Source organism: Lithobates pipiens, unplaced genomic scaffold (genome assembly GCF_037356315.1).
Source record: "Lithobates pipiens isolate NorthernLeopardFrog02 unplaced genomic scaffold, aLitPip1_a1.2 Scaffold_8, whole genome shotgun sequence".
NCBI classification, from domain to species: domain Eukaryota; kingdom Metazoa; phylum Chordata; class Amphibia; order Anura; family Ranidae; genus Lithobates; species Lithobates pipiens.
In genome coordinates, this window is record NW_027507903.1 from 146,972,724 (window position 1) to 146,994,627 (window position 21,904).

Consider the following 21,904-nt stretch of genomic DNA (forward strand, 5'->3'; position numbering starts at 1 on the left):
TACAAAATACAGTTTGACATTATACAGATGTATGTAAGACTACAACACCCTTGACAAAAGTTAAAATCTGAGTAATAGGATCTATGTATTTTGCAGCGCTGTTAAAGGAAAATACAAGACAAGAAGTATATTAATCTCGCAGAAGGCACAATATATGTAGAAGGCAGATGTGATTTATTTTGCAAATAATTTTACACTGTTCAAATACCCCAACTCCTGAAAAACAATCTTTTTTACCTTTTGATAGAGCAGGATCAGAATCTCTCAAGTTTTTATTGCTCCCTGAGTTTTCACTTGGGATACCTGCCTCACTTAACCACTTTCAGACCGGACCATTTTGCTGGTAAATGACCAGAGGTCTTTTTACACTTTGGCACTGCGCTGCTTTAACTGGTAATTGCGCGGTCATGCAATGTTGTACCCAAACAAAATTTGCGTCCTTTTCTTCCCACAAATAGAGCTTTCTTTTGATGGTATTTGATTGCCTCTGCGATTTTTATTTTTTGCGATATAAACGTAAAAAGACCGCAAATTTTGAAAAAAAATGATATTTTCTACTTTTTGTTATTAGAAAAATCCAATAAACTCAATTTTAGTCATACATTTAGGACAAAATGTATTCAGCCACATGTCTTTGGTAAAAAAAAAGTCAATAATTGTATATTTATTGGTTTGCGCAAAAGTTGTCACATCTACAAACTAAGGTACGTTTTCTGGAATTTACGCAGCTTTTAGTTTACGACTGCCTATCTCATTTCTTGAGGTGCTAAAATGACAGGGCAGTACAAAACCCCCCCAAATGACCCCATTTTGGAAAGTAGACCCCCTAAGGAAATTGATAAGAGGCATGTTGAGCCCATTGAATATTTTATTTTTTTGCCTCAAGCGATTGAATAATGACAAAAAAAAAATTTTTTTTTTTTTTTTACACAAAGTTGTCACTAAATGATATATTGCTCACACATGCTATGGGCGTATGTGAAATGACACCCCAAAATAAATTCTGCTGCTTCTCCTGAGTACGGGGATACCACATATGTGGGACTTTTTGGGAGCCTAGCCGCGTACAGGGCCCCGAAAACCAAGCACCGCCTTCAGGCTTTCTAAGGGCGTAAATTTTTGATTTCACGCCTCACTACCTATTACAGTTTTGAAGGCCATAAAATGCCAAGATGGCACAAAACCCCCACAAATGACCCCATTTTAGAAAGTAGACACCCCAAGCTATTTGCTGAGAGGCATGTTGAGTCCATGGAATATTTTATATTTTGCCACAAGTTGCGGGAAAATTACAAACTTTTTTTTTTTTTTTTTTTTTTTCACAAAGTTGTCACTAAATGATATATTGCTCATGCATGCCATGGGCATATGTGAAATGACACCCCAAAATAAATTCTGCTGCTTCTCCTGAGTACGGGGATACCACATATGTGGGACTTTTTGGGAGCCTAGCCGCGTACGGGGCCCCGAAAACCAAGCACCGCCTTCAGGCTTTCTAAGGGCGTAATTTTTTGAGTTCACTTCTCACTACCTATTACAGTTTTGAAGGCCATAAAATGCCAAGATGGCACAAAACCCCCACAAATGACCCCATTTTAGAAAGTAGACACCCCAAGCTATTTGCTGAGAGGCATGTTGAGTCCATGGAATATTTTATATTTTGCCACAAGTTGCGGGAAAATTACAAACTTTTTTTTTTTTTCACAAAGTTGTCACTAAATGATATATTGCTCACGCATGCCATGGGCATATGTGAAATGACACCCCAAAATAAATTCTGCTGCTTCTCCTGAGTACGGGGATACCACATATGTGGGACTTTTTGGGAGCCTAGCCGCGTACGGGGCCCCAAAAACCAAGCACCGCCTTCAGGCTTTCTAAGGGCGTTACAGTTTTGAAGGCCATAAAATGCCAAGATGGCACAAACCCCCCCCCCCAAATGACCCCATTTTAGAAAGTAGACACCCCTAAATTTAGGGGTACACTAGTGAGACTAGGTAATAAATGGCGGGTGCCCTGAAACTATAAAAAAATAACTAACCAACCAGCGTCACCTGTAACAGTTATATGGTGATCACTGGTGAAAGGGTTAACTAGGGGGCAATCAGGGGGCTTTATGCGGTAGTATATGGGGGTCCCTGGCGCTATAAAAAGCTGCGGCGAACCTAAATACCTACCTGCCTAACTAGCGTCACCTGTGACACTAATACAGCGATCAGAAAAACGATCGCTTATTAGGCTGGGTTCACACTGGAGCGATGCGGGAACGCCACGAATGCGCGGCGGGTTCCCGCATCGCATGCCTCCCGGCGGCAGTTCACACTGCCCTATGCGAACTGCTGGGAGTGTCAGTGAAATGTTAATGACACCCCCAGATCAGTTCGCATATCGCAGTGCGATCTGCAAACTTGGATCGCATGGTGTGAACACCCATGCGATCCGATTCTGCTGCGGACCAAAAAAAGGGTCCCGTGCGAGTTTGCGGCGGGTGCGGCGGGTGCGACACGAATTCAGCCATACTATCTGTATAGCTGAACTCGAATCGCACAGAGATCGGATGTGATTTGCACTGCAGTGCGGTGCGAATCACATCCGTTCTCATAAACCGCTGCAATGTGAACCCAGCCTTAGTGACACTGGCGACGGGGGGTGATCACGGGGTTAAACCTTTATTGGGGGGGTTAGGGGGGTACCTTAGAACTAAAGGGGGCTAACCCTAACTGCCCTAACAGTTATTAGTCACAAATGACACCTGCCGGGTGATCAGGGGGTTAAACCTTTATTAGGTAATAAATGGCGGGTGCCCTGAAACTATAAAAAAATAACTAACCAACCAGCGTCACCTGTAACAGTTATATGGTGATCACTGGTGAAAGGGTTAACTAGGGGGCAATCAGGGGGCTTTATGCGGTAGTATATGGGGGTCCCTAGCGCTATAAAAAGCTGCGGCGAACCTAAATACCTACCTGCCTAACTAGCGTCACCTGTGACACTAATACGGCGATCAGAAAAATGATCGCTTATTAGGCTGGGTTCACACTGGAGCGATGCGGAAACGCCGCGAATCCGCGGCGGGTTCCCGCATCGCATGCCTCCCGGCGGCAGTTCACACTGCCCTATGCGAACTGCTGGGAGTGTCAGTGAAATGTTACTGACACCCCCAGATCAGTTCGCATATCGCAGTGCGATCTGCAAACTCGGATCGCATGGTGTGAACACCCATGCGATCCGATTCTGCTGCGGGCCAAAAAAAGGGTCCCGTGCGAATTTGCGGCGGGTGCGGCGGGTGTGGCGGGTGCGGCGGGTGCGGCGAATGGCTGAACTCGAATCGCACAGAGATCGGATGTGATTTGCACTGCAGTGCGGTGCGAATCACATTCGTTCTCATAAACCGCTGCAATGTGAACCCAGCCTTAGTGACACTGGCGACGGGGGGTGATCATGGGGTTAAACCTTTATTGGGGGGGTTAGGGGGGTACATTAGAACTAAAGGGGGCTAACCCTAACTGCCCTAACAGTTATTACAGTCACAAATGACACCAATGCAAAAAAAAAAAAAAAAAAAAAAAAAATGACATTGGTGTCACTGTGACTGGGGGGCAGGGGTAATTGGGGGGGTGATCGGGGGGTAAAGGGGGGGTGTGAGTGTGCCTGGCATGTTCTACTGTGTGTGGGATGTGTTGGTGCAACTCACTGATCCGCTCTCCTCCGTGTCGGAACGAAAAATACCGACACGGAGGAGAGAATACATCACTTCCTCTCCTGTGTTTACATTACAGGAGAGGAAGTGATGTCACCGGGGATTTCCATTCGTCGGGAGCGATCGCGAGGGGGTGGCCATGAATGAATGGCCGTCCCCTCGTCCGGGATCGCTCCCGAACGAAAACCGACCGCCGCAGGCACCGGGCGGGGGCCCGATCGGGCCCCCGACCCGCGGGAGGCAAAACACGTACATCTACGTGCTTATGCCTGCCCGTGCCATTCTGATGACGTAGATCGGCGTTAGGCGGTCGGCAAGTGGTTAAATTTTACTGTCTATTTAACAAGTGTCAGGCAAAAGGGAAAATTGCAGGAAATCTCTCCAATGGGGACAATAGAGAAAAAACTATCTTTTTTATAGACAGGTAAAATGTAAGAACCATTGGATTTTTTTTTGATGTCTGTATCTCAGTATACTAAAATAGGCATGCTTTATTTCTCAGGGAATGCAAGGATACCCCGGGAAAACAGGTGAACTTGGCTTAAAAGGTGCAAAGGTAAGCATATTTTGTCTTATTTACACTGGATTCAAGGTTGATTTGGAGTGGAAATCCAGTCAAGAATAATTGTTTTTAATATAAAAGAGAATATCTGCTGTGCTTGTGCCTCAGTATCGTCCAAAAACATCAGTAGGTACTGAAAATACATGTCATCTTTCCATGGGGATTTAGTAAGAGCCTATTTTAAACACAGGAGCTAAATATAATTGATAATTAGCATCAAAGCAAAAAATTATATAAATAAATAATAATAATAAAAAAAAAAAAAACACTAAACAGGAAAATTAGAAAACTCTTCCCTTTGCAGCTTCTTCTTAACACAGTCCTTTTAGCAGGACATAAAATGGACAGCACTGGGACACCATTAACAATGTTCTAGGCCAAGCAAGCCTTAAACTTAGTGCACCAGGGGTTAACAGCAGCAACAGTGACTAGAATCCCTCTCTCACAGTGTCCCTGGGATGTGGATGTCTCCCTACAGATTCAGGCAGGCAGTTTCCTCAGTGGAGCCTCCAGACTGAATCTTCCGTGAAATGCCTCTTCCAGCTCTTAAAGAATTAGCAGCAGAATAGGCTCCTCAGCTATGCACGGCTGGGACCTCAGTGAGACAAGTAGGATCTTCAACTGGACTGCCAGGAAGGACAGCAGCCCTTCTGGCTTGGAATCTATCCTCCTGAGGAAAGACCCTGCTCTCTGAGGCTCCAAACTATTTATGCACTCACCAACCAACATCTGGGCACACCTACCCAGCAATTGGCTAGTGCTTTATAAATATTCAGAGTGCTCATTTGAATCTCCCACCCACCACATTCTGTAAGGCTCCAGAAGAAAAGGGCAGGCAATCAAACTCAGTCTGCAGAGCCCAGAGCAGCCCAAAGTAATCACATGCTGCCCTGCTGATTACAGGAGAGCCACAGAACTAAATATGCCTAACCAAACCTAGCAGTCTATCTGGGTGGGTGCTACATATCATAACAACTATACAGTATACTCAAGACAGATGGGTATGCTTATAATAATGTAACTGGCTCACAGATTATCATATGATTAATAATAGCCATATTTATGTTTTCATAACCATACAAGGTACAATGTCCACATGCTAACATGTTATCCACCACATTATTCCTCTTCCTTGGTCAAACTTCAAGGCTTGACTATGATGGACCACCTCCAGATGTATATGATAAATTTAGATTTTGGAGATTAGCTAGCTACCAGTGGGTCTTTAACCTCTAGTAATTCACTGCAGTCTGTTTTTTATTAATTTTGTCTCAGCATTTTTAATAGATGGGGCCACAAAGCGTAATACATGTGGACACTTTAATGGAACTGCTTTGTAATCTTGAAAGCTTAAAAGCTACTTGTCTGTGATTAACATGTGCAGGAGCCCTTATACTTCTGTGCAACAACCTGAGACTGTAAAATATATTTCCAAAAAGTGAATGTAATAAGCGATGGCAGTCTGACAGGCTTTCTGCAGTGAGGAAGAGGTCAAGAAACAATGAACTAAACTTCAGATGTATCTCTGAAAACATGAAAAAATGAGGGAATGTTTTAAGACAAGGCTTTAGCAGAGAATTATTGGTGCATGACTGTAACAGCACCAATTAAAGTCATGCACCAACACATCCAAGATCCATTTCAAAGTTATATTTTCTTCTGGTATAAATTTGATCATTTTTACATTTTATCCTATCCTTTCAGACCTAATCATTTCCTCTGGACTTTTCCATAGCTGCGTGTTATTTAATGACTTTCAGAATGTATGCCTGAAAGCTAATTGTCTGTGCCTATGAGCAAACTGCTGTAATAGTGTTTACATGTAAAAGTACATACTTTTTCAATTTTCTAGAAGAAATTCAAACAATGTTTTTGTCCTGTTTGACAAATGGACAATTCTCAAACAGTTTTTTTTACCAACTGTTACTCAAAATCCATATATCACCAGGCAAGCACATATCTAAAGTTATATTTATATCTATATGCAGGGTGAAATTGGAGGACAAGGGGTTCCTGGTCTACCTGGCTCTTTAGGTTCCTCAGGGCTAAAGGTTAGTAAGATGTATCCTCAGTCTATAGCTAAATTAATAACGACTCAAATATCAGGTTTGTAATATAATCGGACTGTAACTGTTCCTGTCTTTTGGTGTTCAAAATTCTGTATGTAGCCCTAAAGAACAGACAGTGCACAGTCCACATGGGTGTTGCTGCTTAACTGCAGACAGGAAACAGGAAACTTTTATTACCAATAAAAGACATAGGACTCAATTCGCAAAAGCGTCTTGCATTCGGTATATAGGTATCTGGACACGTTGTTCCTAAATATCGCATGCGATCCTAAAATTGTCAATTCACTATACCTTTTTGTGGTATTTACCGCAAAACGCTCAAACCTGTCAGTAAATACTGCATGAAAAAGGGTTAAACTCAATTCACAGAAGGAAATAAATGCCCATCGGTGTAGCCTATCAGTGCCCATCCATGCAGCCTCATCAGCGCACATCAGTGAAGGAGACAAATTACCTGTTTGCAACATTTTATAACGGAAACTAAGAAAAACAAATTGTTTTTTTTTTTTTCACAATTTTTGGTCATTTTTTGTTTATTTATCATAAATTCAAAACCAAGTGGTGAATAAATACCACCAAAAGAAAGCTCTATTTGTGTGAAAAAAAATTATACAAATTTCATATGGGTACAGTGTTGCTTGACCACGCAACTGTCATTCAAATTGCAACAGTGATGAAAGCTCAAAATTGGCCTGGGCAGAAAGGGGGTGACAGCGCCCAGGAGGAAAGTGGTTAGGTAGTGATCCAGCCAGGCATGCAATATTTAAAGAGGGATTCCACCAAAAAAAAAAAATATTAAAAGCCAGCAGCTATAAATACTACAGCTGCTGACTTTTAATAAATGGACACTCACCTGTCCCGGGTTCCAGCGATGCCGGCAGCCGAGGCCGACCCGTGTGTGTCCCAGCAGACAGTGTGGCAGGGCAGGAAATGGGTGATGTCTTTGACAGGTATTTCCACCCCCCTCCCCCCTGAAAGGTGTCAATTGTGACACCGGAGGGGGGAGGGATCCGATCAGCGGAGGTTCCACTTTAGGGTGGAATCCCGCTTTAAGGAATGTAAAAATATAATGGCTAATTTTTAGTTGTCTCTGTCTTTTTGGATCCATTCTTTCAACAGTAATGCATAGAAACTTGTCAGGTTTTTATTGTTGCTTGTGCCCACATTAGGGAGATTCACCCTCTCTATATTTATCTTGTTTACCATTATCATTGAAAGTAAAAGAAAATCCCAAGTTTTCAGATGTCCCTACACAGATGGCAAAATAAAAACTAACAAGGGGTATAACCTTCCCTTATTCAATGCAAAATGTAAAAAATGCTGTGCCTATAGCTCTACTTTAAGGCAAATAGACTGAGCACTTTGCAAGTTTTTCCAGAGCTTAGTAAATGATGTAAAGCTTAATTTTACAAAGAATACCCAATCACATGCAAGGAAAAAAAATGTGCATTTTTGCTTGCACATGATTGAACGGTGGAAGTCAGCAGAGCTTCCCCACATTTACAAAGGTCTGGAGTAACTGCACTTGCAAAGTCCTTAGTTTATGTGCCTTTAGTTACTCAACCCCATTACATTTAATAAATCCACCCCATTGAATTTAGTGAAATATATCTATTTTCTATGGTCATTTTGCCAGTTTTTTTTAGATTGTTTTTGTGTATATACAAGCATATCCATCATTTTGCTGCAAACCTCCTAATAACTCCAAACATAATATAATGTACAGTACATGTATACCACAATGGTCTAATCCAGGGGTAGTGTCATAAACATATGTTACTAGAACTGTGTGGACAACAACAGAGGGAATCAAACACATGTAAAGTGAAATAAAGTAATTTATTAAAGTAAGTGAATATAGATACAAACGCCTCCAATACAAACAGTGCACAAAAAACCAACTACCAGACAGAGACCCACAAATAAAATAAAAGGTCAAACAGGTATATACAATAGATGGGGAATACCAGAATCTTAAACAGAGCCAGGCCAGGGGGGTCATCAATGCGAAAATCAGCAGATGGGTGCAAGGAGTGGGACAGTGAGAAGGTGGACAGATACTGGATAACAGCATCACAGAAGGGACAGGAACAGGTTCAGGTTCAGGTACAGAGGATCACGGGTACGGGTCAGGGCTCAAGGATAATACACTTGCTGGGTATTAATACACATCTCCTGCAATCAGCCTCAGGGGACACCTGATCGCAGGAGATAATGTTGGCTTCACACTGCCAGGAGACACTCGCTGGTGGACACCAGTACTGCAGCCCAAGGTTCAGACAGTGCCACCAGCAGCTGAAACCTTTCCTGACAGTTCCAGACTGCCAGGAAACACCTGCTGGTGGACACCAGTAATGCAAGCCAAAGGTCTGACAGCGCCACCAGCAGGTGAAACCTTTTAATGGCAGGTAAGTAACCTTTTGAGAGCTGAAGATCTACCCTCACCAACATAAAATAAATCAAAGATCACCGGGATGCAGTACCCTTTTTTTTTTTTTTATAGAAGCCTATTTTAATTTGACCTGCCTTAAAAGTTAATTTCAGTGAGAAACTTGGCATTGTCAGAAACCATGAATCGGACTGAGACAGAAGTATAGTTAAATCACAATATAATAGAAAAGTGCTAATGCGCTACACCTCACTTACAAAATGTCAACAAAAAACAGTATAAATTGAATATATATACACGTGTAAAAAAATATAATTATTTGTGTAAAAATAATAATAAATACGTGGAAGCAGCCAGACAAAAAATAGTGATCTCAACACTAATTAGGATACCAATAATAATAAAAAAATGCGGCGCTACCAGCAAAAAAATATTATTTTTAAAACTCTAAAACAAATAAGTGAAAAAAGTGAATCCACCTCATAAAGTGTATCAGTGTGCAATACAGGGCAATACACTATAATAATAAAAAAAGTGCATATATGAACTATCGTGTAGAAATCGTGGGCCGAGACCGGAAGTTCGGATCGTACGACGCTATCTGCTGTTTTCTGCTTTTATGTAAGTGATCAAGTTACCCTTATTAAACTACTGATTTAAAATACTACACATGAAAGCCCCCCTGTCCTTTTATTTCATACTTTATGTGCCGCGCTCTGTGCTGGGAGACATGTGGAGAGCTTGAGAGAGAGGTGCACAGTTATTTATTATCTGCTGGACGGAGGAGGATGGAGTAGATTTTTTCATACAGAGTCTGCTTACTAAGCATTTGAGGTGAGAGGCTGGGGGAAACTGGTGGTGCACCTGTTTGGCACTGAAGCTGGTTGCTGGATTGTCACTCTTTTGGAAATCACGTTTCTATGCATGGATTTTGTTCTATGGTCACAAAGCAATTATATGGACTTATATTAAGAAGACACCATTGATTGTTTATTATATTTATTTACACATTTGATTTTTGCCACCTTTTCATTATCGTTTGATTGTGTTATTTATATATTTCTACACGATAGTTCATATATGCACTTTTTTTATTATTATAGTGTATTGCCCTGTATTGCACACTGATACACTTTATGAGGTGGATTCACTTTTTTCACTTATTTGTTTTAGAGTTTTAAAAATAATATTTTTTTGCTGGTAGCGCCGCATTTTTTATTATTATTGGTATAGTTAAATCACACTTGTTTAATAATAACAAAAAAAGGTAAACGGAGTAATAGTAGTCAAAACATAGCCAGAGTTTAGGAACTGGAATGGATAATCAGACAAGCGAAAATGTGAGGGAGCCAGAGATGAGCATAGTAGAACAGCAAGCTGGATCTGGAGCCAGAACGTGTCAACCAAGCAAGTCTTTAACAGGAATCCAGGAGAGTGTCTCTAGAGATGTGACCAAGGCGAAGACAGAGATCATCTGGCCTGGACAGCTTAAATAAGCTGGACGTATGAACAGGATATCATCAACATGTGAGTCACTGTGGAGAGATGGGAGCTGGCAATTAGCCGACAGCTGAGAGGCCAGATTTGAGAAGGAAGGGCTGAGCCCAACCCAGACAGGCATTCACTTTCATTCACAAGTTTTTCATGTCTGGAGAGTAATTGGCTACCCCCACAAATTTTATGCACAAGTGGTACTGCAGGCTGACTTGCTTGACTAGTTTCAGGCCTGGCCTGAATGCCATTCTAGTTGTCTGCTCTACGTTATGGTCAGTGTAAGTATTATGTAGGGCAGTATACAGAGGTCAGTAGTATATAGGGAATTGTACAGGGGTTAGTAGTAGGTAGACCAGTGTACAGAGGTCAGTATTGGGTAGAGCATTGTGCAGAGGTCAGTAGGATGTGGAGCAGTGTGCAGAGGTCAATAGGGTGTAGGACAGTGTACAGAGGTCAGTAGGATGTGGAGCAGTGTACAGAGGTCATTAATAGGTAGAACAGTGTACAGAGGTCATTAGTAGGTAGAGCAGTGTATAGAGGTCATTAGTAGGTGGAGCAGTGTACAGAGGTCATTAGTAGGTGGAGCAGTGTACAGAGGTCATTAGTAGGTGGAGCAGTGTACAGAGGTCATTAGTAGGTGGAGCAGTGTACAGAGGTCATTAGTAGGTGGAGCAGTGTACAGAGGCCAGTAGTAGGTAGAGCAGTGTACAGAGGCCAGTAGTAGGTAGAGCAGTGTACAGAGGCCAGTAGTAGGTAGAGCAGTGTACAGAGGCCAGTAGTAGGTAGAGCAGTGTACAGAGGCCAGTAGTAGGTAGAGCAGTGTACAGAGGCCAGTAGTAGGTAGAGCAGTGTACAGAGGCCAGTAGTAGGTAGAGCAGTGTACAGAGGCCAGTAGTAGGTAGAGCAGTGTACAGAGGCCAGTAGTAGGTAGAGCAGTGTACAGAGGCCAGTAGTAGGTAGAGCAGTGTACAGAGGCCAGTAGTAGGTAGAGCAGTGTACAGAGGCCAGTAGTAGGTAGAGCAGTGTACAGAGGCCAGTAGTAGGTAGAGCAGTGTACAGAGGCCAGTAGTAGGTAGAGCAGTGTACAGAGGCCAGTAGTAGGTAGAGCAGTGTACAGAGGCCAGTAGTAGGTAGAGCAGTGTACAGAGGCCAGTAGTAGGTAGAGCAGTGTACAGAGGCCAGTAGTAGGTAGAGCAGTGTACAGAGGCCAGTAGTAGGTAGAGCAGTGTACAGAGGCCAGTAGTAGGTAGAGCAGTGTACAGAGGCCAGTAGTAGGTGGAGCAGTGTACAGAGGCCAGTAGTAGGTGGAGCAGTGTACAGAGGCCAGTAGTAGGTGGAGCAGTGTACAGAGGCCAGTAGTAGGTAGAGCAGTGTACAGAGGCCAGTAGTAGGTAGAGCAGTGTACAGAGGCCAGTAGTAGGGAGAGCAGTGTACAGAGGCCAGTAGTAGGGAGAGCAGTGTACAGAGGCCAGTAGTAGGGAGAGCAGTGTACAGAGGCCAGTAGTAGGTAGAGCAGTGTACAGAGGCCAGTAGGATGTAGAGCAGTGTACAGAGGTCTCTAGGTTGTAGGGCAGTGTACAGAGGTCAGTAGGAGGTATTGCCTGAGTTTTGGCCCAGCTGGCTGGCTTGAGTTCTGTCCTGGCTGACTGGCTTGAGTTGTGGTCTGGTTGGATGGCTGTCCTGAGTTCACTCCTGGCTAGCTAGACTAAGTTCTGGCCTTGACTGAGTTCTGGATTGGCCTCCTGGATTTTGCTTTGCTAGCTGGGCTGGGTTCAGGTTGTTAGAGCGATATACATTGTGGTTAGTAAAGTGCAGTAGTGAGGCGTAAGTAACACATAGTTCAAATCAAAATTCTATGTAATGCAAAGTGCAATGGTTAGGAGAAACACAGTGTTAAGAGGTCAGGAGTAAGTAAATCAGAGTTCACTGGTCAGAAGTAACTGATGCAGAGTTCACAGGTCAGGAGTAAGCAAGGGCTTACTCATATGGGCACGAAGTCTCATCCTCCATGCACAGCCACCTCAGAGCTGCCAGCAGGCAGCCCAGAGAAAAGGTTGCACACACAGCAGCTACACGGACACAGTCGCATGTCAAAATTTGATCCTCCAGTCCCAGAAGACGCAATTTTTTGGGAAACTCATTGGATGGAGAATGCGTGTGACATCATCGCAGCTGGTGGGATGGGTGACACCACAGGCAGCTTGTTTGCGCTACTTGTTTCTTTGCACCTCATAGTATGTGCATTGTTGTTTAGTTTGATAAAACATTTAAACAGATTTACACTGAGGTTTCTCCCTGTTCATGTTCCACACATGCTCTTCTGTTGAGTGGCGCTCATCCATAGAATGGGTTGCACTGCTGTGAAGCTATATTAACGTGGAGGCTTTTTGAATGTGGATCAATTCCGTGGAGTTTTATTACAGTCTGTGTTTGATCTCTGTAATAGGGATCTATCCTATTTGGTAAGAGGCCACCTGTTTACATTTGAGGAGCATCTTTTGTCAACACTGGAGCACTTTATCACAGCGAATTTGATGATGGACTTTTTCAGTTTATTGACTAAGATTTATTTAGTTTTTATGATATAAATATTGCTTGTTTGCACTTAACCAGCACTTTATTTCTGTATGTTATTACAGTGTGTTTAGTTGATATATATGTTGTTCATATGATTTATACATTATTCGCATGATTTAAAGGATTAGGATTGTCTGCGTTCATTTCTATTTCTCTGTCACTTTGTTGCTTATCTTCATGTGACACTGATGTGAAATTTCCCTGATGTCACTGTTGGTCTAAGTTCATTAAATTTTGAACACACTGAAGTTTCATCTGTAATTTTGCCTTTGCATGTGACAGCACAACTCCGTCATCTTGAAAAGTCACTACAAATAGGATAGTAAAGAAAACTGTCTCCTATACCTTCCAATTCCATTATTTCCCCATTACCTGTGGTGATTTTATTCAGTTTTACTCTGGTCAAGGTGAATAAAGAAATTTCTGTCATTTGTCATGTGACTGGTAGCTCCTGAATCAACACATCATGCTTGCAAAAATTAGGTACAACTTTTATATTGAAAAACATATTCATTATGTTGATGCAAAATCAATTTCTTCTTTCACACTTTTGGTCTTTGGTAGTTTTGTTTGCTTTTGCATTCTAGCTTTCTAGATTTTGCAATCTGCTTTTAAATGTTTCTTGCACACAAAACAATCATGTATTTCTTGTTGCATGTTACAGCTTTATTCCTATTTTTCATCTTTAAAGCAGACACTATGACAGAAGCAACATCACTATTAATGCTTTCTAGTTTACACTTATATACATTCATAAGCTTGCCCTTAACATATTCCAATGTCAATCCATTATCTGGACATGCATCAAGTACTGTAACAAGCGTATCATAACTTACTGGTAAAGCTCTTAGTAATAGTGCTGCAACATGAAAATCTGCTAGAATTTTTTTTTTTTTATTTCTTCTCAGGCATTCAATAAATTCCAAGGTGTGCCTTATGTAATCCTGCTTATCCTGGCCTTTTATCAGTTTGGTTTGGTATAGCTTTCTAACCAAATACAGTTTATCGCTGAAATTAGGTCTTTTTCTATGCACCTTTTGTAATACTTTCCACACTTCTTTAGCAGTTTCACACTTAAATATATGTATGATTTGACCAACTTCTATGCTAAGAAAGATTGCGCTCTGAGCTTTTTGTTTTTTCTCTATCCACTCATCTGAAGGGTGTTCTGGCCTGACTTAATTTATACATTTCCACATACCTTCTCTTATTAGCAGCATCTTCATCTTGAATTTCCAAGACTGGTGGTTCTGGTTTGTCAGATTTGCAAATGAAAGCTGTGTTGTAGCAGTATTATTGCCCATTTTCTTTTATTCAGTTGCAGTCTTTTTTTCTGTTGTTGTATCTTGCACTTATTTGCTGTAGCTGGCTATGGGTGGGTGTCTGGGCACAGAATAGACCAGTGTTTCTCAACCTTTTTTCTGCTGCACCACTCTTTAAAATTTTGCATAATCTTGAAGCACCTATTTAAAAAATCTAAAAAACTGAACTAATTGTTTTACATATTGCAGGATCATCCACACATGTAGGTCATTCAATGTTAGAGGTGATTTATTCTTACAAAGCACATACACTTTTGCACAATACAATGGTACTGACTGATATTCCAGCTTTTCTCTTCTCGGTTTCCCTCACTCAGTCAACGTGACACTAGTACTAATGGCGAGGGGAAACAACGATGTTGTGCAGAAGTTCTCCTTATGAACTGATGACATCATCGCTTGTTAGGATGCTGGCCCACGTGATGCCCAAGGTTGTAATGCTGCACAATTGAAGCCTGAAGCCCTTTTGTAACAAAAATGGTAATCTTGATCCACCCGCTGACTTGTTGACAATTTTTGGCCAATTTTTAGGCGTTTTGCCAAAGCACCCCAAAAGAACAAAAGGCACCCTGGTTGAAAAAGGCTGGAATAGTGCACAGTCCACATGGGCTTTGCTGCTTAACTGCAGACAAGAAACTGAAAATTGTATTCAGGAAAAGACATAGAGTATAGTCATAGATGCATCTACAAACTTATAAACACTGCCATCTACTGGTTGAAGAATATACAGTATCTCACCAAAGTGAGTACACCCCTCACATTTTTGAAAATATTTTATTATATTTTTTCATGTGACAACACTGAAGAAATTACACTTTGCTACAATGTAAAGTAGTGAGGGTACAGCTTGTATAACGGTGTAAATTTGCTGTCCCCTTAAAAAAACTCACCACAGCCATTAATGTCTAAACCGCTGGCGACAAAAGTGACTACTGTGTGTTGAGTTATTTTGAGGGGACAGCAACTTTACATTGTTATACAAGCTGTACACTCACTATTTTACATTGTAGCAAAGTGTAATTTCTTCAGTGCTGTCACATGAAAAGATATAATAACATATCTACAAAAATGAGAGGCGTGTACTCACTTTTGTGAGATACTGTATCTCTACTAAATATTAAAATACAGTTCTGTATTCCAACAGTTATGCCCTGTACACATGGTCGGACTTTGACGGAAAATGTGCAATCGGATCTTGTTTTTGGAAAATCTGATCGTGTGTGGGCTCCATTGGACTTTTTCCATTGGAATTTCCGACACACAAAGCTTGAGAGCAGGATCTAAAATTTTCCGACAACAAAATCCGATCGTTTAAATTCCGATTGTGTGTAGACAATATTAGACATTATAAGAATGCGACTGGCTAGTTGCCACATTATAGACAATGGAGTACTAACACTGTTACCTTGCTTTTATTATAAGATAATGATTTTGACCTTGCATTTTAGTGTAAATAAAAGTGCTATGCTAATGCTCACATAAAGGAGTATGTTTTAAATAGTAAAACTATTAAACAGGAGTCAAAATTCCACACAATTTTTTTGTTTTGTTTTTTATCAGAAAAGCTTTATTGATTGTTCACAAACTTGCAGGTTCCAGAACCAATCATAAATCAAAATATAAAAATAAAAAGTTAAGAGTCTTAATCCAAAACACTGGTTCTGTAAAGATTCCAATACTTAAGCAGCTCTGCAGTCCATTAGTAAAAATCTGAACGGCATTCACATGTAAGCTATATGAGACACATAGTATGATAGTGAGTGATGAAATGGTTCTTAATGGTGGACGAAGATTCAGGTTGATAATCTGTAAGCGTACACCAAACACCAGAGTCCACACTGCATGAGTCTCACTCCCCTAGGGTTTTAAACTCACCAGAAAGCAGTTAAACAAATGCCTTGAATATTCTAGATGTCATCCAGTTAGTAGGGTTTAGTTTAGACTGTACATCACTCCATGGATGGTTGGTCATGCAAAAAAGGGCCCCCACATAGCGTAATCCAGTTTAATGCATTTTATAATAGACCATCCCCTTTAAAATCACTCTTACAAAGTAGAACAAGCATTTGAGATAAAATTGCGTTGTCACCATACAGTCTAAACCAGCTGTCGCACTAACCAAATCGATAGTGTTTGGTTGTTCCCCTCTGGCCAAGACACGCATACGTCACTATTGGTCGCTGTCTGGTCACGCCCTGACGTTTTGTCATCCCAAAATCATTTGAGGGCTTGGCCATATGGAGCGGCGTCTTGGTATTAATAGGCTGATCAGGCTGGTCATTAACCCTCCAGGTGCTCTCCGCTCTACTTCACAGCAGTGCATGCTAGTGACAGACACAAGGGGGTTTAGAGCCTGTGAAATACACCAGACCAGCCAACTACTCATTGTAATACACAATACACGAAAGCAAACTCTGATACTACCAAGTAAAAGTCCATTACTGAACCAAACCTAATAAAACTCAAAATGAAAGTACATTTTCAATACTAAAAAGGTCAAACTTAACCGTTAATGAATTACAGTGTACATATCATCACTCTAAATGAGATTAGATAAAGAGTAAAATTCAATCATAATCTCTAAAGTCATTATATAAATATATAAATTATAACAGTAAAGATAAAATTAGGAGAAGGAAAGAGCAGGAGCTAGTCATGAACCAAGTGTATACATTATCATAATATATACATATAATAGTTTACATTATGATTTTTTAAGTGTCACTAATAAAACAATTGATATCAAGTTCCACATTTAACCCTTTAGGCATGAGCATATCAGTAAGAAAAATCCACTTAGTTTCTCTCTTTGATAACTCCCTTACAATATTAGAGCCTCTCCAGATTGGTTTAATATGATCTATACCCCAAAATTTTAAATCTGAAAGGTCTTGATTATGGAAAAATTCTAAATCTAATGAAAAACTATGATCCTTAAACCCTAATTTTATATTCTGAAAGTGTTCCGCAATACGAATTCTCAAAAGTCTCTTAGTATGCCCGATATACATTAACCCACAGGGGCAATCTAAGGCGTAAACTACATGAGTAAGTAGTGTTACACGTGATAAATTCGCAGATTTGAAATTCTCTATTTGACATGTGTAAATTGATGTGATGTAAATTTTTCCAAACCTCGCATTGTACTACACTCTTTACATTTTCTGCATGCAAAGAAACCATCTCAGTCCCAAAAAGAAGATGGTCTGGCAGGTGGATCAAGAACGTTCTTTACCACTTTGTCCCCAGAATTGGGGACCTTCCTTTACATTTAGGTACGGCTGAAAGAACCAGATTAAGGGCCCGTTCACACCAGATGCAGTTACGTTTTTTCTGCACCAATACAGTCAGTTCCGGTCAGTTTCTGCACCAGAAACTGACCGGAAACTGACCGGAAACTGACCAGAAACGGACTGCATGGTGTGAACTAGAGCCATTGGAATACATGGAAAACACTGTGCAAGAATTTTTAGTGCAGAAAAAAAGCACACGGAACTGAACGGAACTGCGTCTGGTGTGAACTGGTCCTTAAAGTTTTATCCAGGCACAATACATGCCAGTGTTCTTTAAAAAATGCTTCTTCCTCTTTATATTGTGAATAAAAGCCTGAAATGAAACCTCATTCATGGCTATTGGTACTAGTCCTAGGTACTCCGTCGCTCAAAATAACTTCTCGTGAAAGCGCTGACACTTCATCTACTATGGTGTCTAACTATTCAAGTTTGTAGACTACAAACCTATTCTTAATTATCTGGGACTGGGTGATAAAATCACTAGTAATAGAGAAATTCCTTTTGACCCTCATAATCTGCCCGTTTGGTATATTCCTCAGCCAGAGAGGGTGGTGACCACTCTGCACAGGAAGGTAACTATTACGGTCGTTGTGTTTAAAGTAGACCTTAGTCTCTAAACTGTTATTTTGTCTATATACATTTACATCAAGCAAATTTAGTCTGGTCCTTCCTCCACTGACTTCATAGTTTAATATTATTTTAATTGTTATTCATATATTCGTTAAAATCACATAGCGATGACTCTGACCCCATCCATGTATGTCTTCCCAGAAAGAGGTTTGTGATGCTTAGCGCCCATCGCAACCCCTCTGTTCTGGGAGAAGAATTGATCATCAAACCAAAAATAATTATGAGAAATAGAAAAATCATCTGCATTCCGCAAAAATAATTTTGGGGCATGAGGTAGATCCTCTCTTTAATTGAAAGCCCAATTAAGGGCCAATAGGGCATCATCATATTGGATAACTATATATAGAGAGGACACATCAGCTGTCACCAGGTACATTTCTGTATTATAATTTACTTCCACATTGTGTAACAGCTGTAAAAAGTGCTTAGTGTCTTTAAGATAAGCCTTTGTTTCAATGACACTAATCTGGGGGAACTTTTCAAGATATTGGCCCATCCCCGATGTGACTGACTCTATGCCATTAACTATGGATCTAGCTGGGGGATTGGCTGGATCTTTATGTATTTTGGGGAGGGTATATTTCATTGGTATTCAACAGCTGCTGACTACTAGATATTTCCTTTCCTTATTAGTTAACACTCCAGATTGATAACCTGACTCTACTAGAGCGGTAAGTTCCTCACTGTATTGTGAAGTGGGGTCTCTATCTAGTTTTCTATAAGTTTCTTCAGCAGACAGCATTTCAGTTAGCTGACGATGATAAAATTCTTTAGATAAAATGACCACCCCTACCCCTTTGCCTGTTGGTCTTACCATAATGTTTTTTATTTTTTCCAATTCTTCGATCCCTTCCTGTACATACCTAGAGTTAACATTTTTCTTAGGAACTACTTGTTCTAAATCATGTAACACCAGACTTTTAAATGTTCCCAGATGTTTACTTGCAGTATTTGGTGGGTTAAACAGAGATGTATTCCGCAATCTACTGTCAACTGCTCCTGAGATGATATTCCCAGTCATATCCAGCCGGGGGTTCTTATTTAAAAAATATTTTTTTATATTGGGTTTCCTCAGAGTCTTTTCAACATTACTTAAACTATAAATACCACCTACTTGGTTTCCCTCCTTCTTTTTTTTTGGACCCTACGTATTCACCTGCAGCCCCTACTTCTTTCATTAATGGGCCCTGCTTTTGGACATTGTCCCTTCCCCAATATGGTTGCTCCTGCCATTGGGGTTCCCTGCAGTAGGGGATTGGTGGGGGTTGGGAAGGTGGTCTCCCTCTGTGTGGTGGATAACCCTGACCCCTCCTCTGCCAGCCCCTTCTTCTCCCTAAAAAAGGGCATGGTGACTCATGATTTCAAATCCCCATAATTGAGTTTAATTTCCCCATAATCCCATAGTGGTTCAAACCTATTAGTCACAGGGACCCGAAAGGTGGTGTCATACACAGAGGGATTAGGGATTCTCCCAGAACCACATCTGCCTCTTGCATGTACCCCTTGATTTCTTCCTTCTCTATTCAATGGTTGGTCATTGAATAGAGGATAAAAGTGTATCTGATTATTCTGGTTGTCCAATTTTACTGTTGATCTTATTTTCCAAATTCACCATTTTCTTCTTTTTCCTTTGCAGTTTCAATTCCTGCAATCTCAAACCTACCCCATTAAAGTGGTTGCACACACTGTACAACTACTTTTACCTACAGGTAAGCCTATATTAAGTCTTATACTAAGGCACTGCGACCCCCGCCGCAGGACAAGAGCCTCTTCCCGACAACCCTGGCCGTTGGATGTCAGGGCCTGCGGTGGGGTGCTTATTGGAATCCGGGAGCCCCCTTTAATAAGGGGGCCCCAGATCCTGGCCCCCCCGCCCTATGTGAATAAGTATGGTACCCCTACCCATTCACCTGGGTGTAAAAAGTGTCAATAAAAAAGACAATAGACAGGTATTTAAAGTAATTTATTAGGCAGCTCCAGGGGTCTCTTCTGACTTCTCTGAACTCTCTGGCCTCTTCTCCCGGTCTCCTGTGTCTTCTGCCGGGCTCCTCCGCTATCTTCTGCTCTTTTGCTAGCATTGGCCCAGTCTTCTCCGTCGTCTTCTTCCCTCCAGTCTTCTTCCCATGCTGACACAATGCTCTCTCCTGATGTAATGCCATGTGCGCGGTGCGCAACGACTTATATAGGCATGGTACTTGGTCACCGGGTGATATCATCCAGTGACACTGCCCCTTATGACGTCACGGCCCGGGCATGATGGGGTGGTGATGTCATAAGAGGCAGGGGTCACCAGATGACATCAACCAAAGGAAATTGCACAGAGATTGTACAATTAGATTGCATAGTGTATGACCATCTTTATACAAGTACAAAGGAGGGAGTAGACAGAGACACTCAGTTGTCAGGCCTCATTTACATCTCCACGTAGTAAAAACTCACATCCTCGCAGGCTTTTTTTGGAGCGTTTTCACTCGTCACGCATAGGGCAGCCCATTCACTCAGTTTCTGAAATGCATAGCAAGGTGAGCATTTTCTGTCCAGTTTTCCATGCATTTGGAAACGCACAGATGTGAATGGAGCCTCATTGTTCTTGTGTAATCACACCAATTTCACTTTCAGGCCCCATTCACACCTAGAGTAGCGGGGGTGCATGTTTTACGTCTTGTTCTTCCAATGACACACATAGGGCAGCCCATTGATTTCAATGGGCTGTGCTAACTGTGGCAAAATAGCTCATTGGACACTTTGGCGAGTTGCATGTTTATTTCTACGTGTTTTGCTGCTTTTGCCACCTATTTTTTTATGTGGCAAAATGTGTTTGCTCCTGTGTTTGGTGTACCAATAACAATTAAAGTGTTAGGCCGCGTACACACGGGCGGACTGTTCGCCCAACCTTGTCCGCTGAACAGTGTTTGGGCGGACAGTCCGCTCGTGTGTGGGCTTTCAGCGGACAGTTTCAGCGGACAGTTGGACGGACAAAGTCTTTCGGAAATTCCGAAAAACTGTCCGCTGAAACTGTGTTTGAGCGAACAGTCCGCCCGTGTGTGGGCCTGTCCGCTGTACTTTCGAAATGAGCGGACTGTTCCCGCTCGGAAAGCCCGCCCATTTCGAGCGCGTGTACAGGTAGGCGGGGCCCGCGAAGGAGACGTCGCGGGCTCCGCCGCCTGGAATGGGCTTAAAGGGGAACCCCAACGCCGAAAAAAATCGGCGTGGGGGTTCCCCCCAAGTCCACACCAGACCCTTGTCCGAGCACGCTACCCGGCCGGCCAGGAAAGGGGGGCGAGCGAGCGCGCCCCCCCTCCTGAGCCGTACCAGGCCGCGTGCCCTCAACATGGGGGGTGCCTTGGGGAAGGGGGGGCCGCGCGGCCCCCCCACCCCAAAGCACCTTGTCCCCATGTTGATGAGGACAAGGGCCTCTTCCCGACAACCCTGGCCGTTGGTTGTCGGGGTCTGCGGGCGGGGGGCTTATCGGAATCCGGGAGCCCCCTTTAAGAAGGGGGCCCCCGGATACCGGCCCCCCACCCTATGTGAATGAGTATGGGGTACAATGTACCCCTACCCATTCACCTGTGAAATAAAGTACAAATAAAAACACAACACAGGGGGAAAAAATATTTTATTGCACAGCCGGGGGTCTTCCGTCTTCGGGGGTCTTCTCGCCGGACTCCTCCGCTATGTGTGTGTAGCTCTTTTGCCAGCGGAGGAGTCCGGCTTTCTTCCTCCCCGCCGCCGGCCTCTTCTCCCGACTTCGGGGGTCTTGTCCCCCTCTTCGGTTCTTCTGCCGGGCCACCGCGCCTGGTCCGGTGGCCCGGTCTTCTGTCGCCGTCTTCCGTTCTTCGGTCGCCGCCTTCGGTTCTTCTGCCGGGCC

At 42.3% G+C, this 21,904-nt stretch overlaps 1 protein-coding gene across 1 annotated transcript in view; it reads left to right on the forward strand.

The window, feature by feature from the left end:
- Positions 1-21,904, forward strand: part of LOC143960916 (uncharacterized) — a 614,677-nt gene that overhangs the window by 509,207 nt on the left and 83,566 nt on the right. The window contains exons 90-91 of the mRNA XM_077469935.1: positions 4,203-4,256; positions 6,251-6,313. Of these exons, the coding sequence (XP_077326061.1) occupies positions 4,203-4,256; positions 6,251-6,313 (117 nt within the window). The remainder of the gene's footprint in view (positions 1-4,202; positions 4,257-6,250; positions 6,314-21,904) is intronic.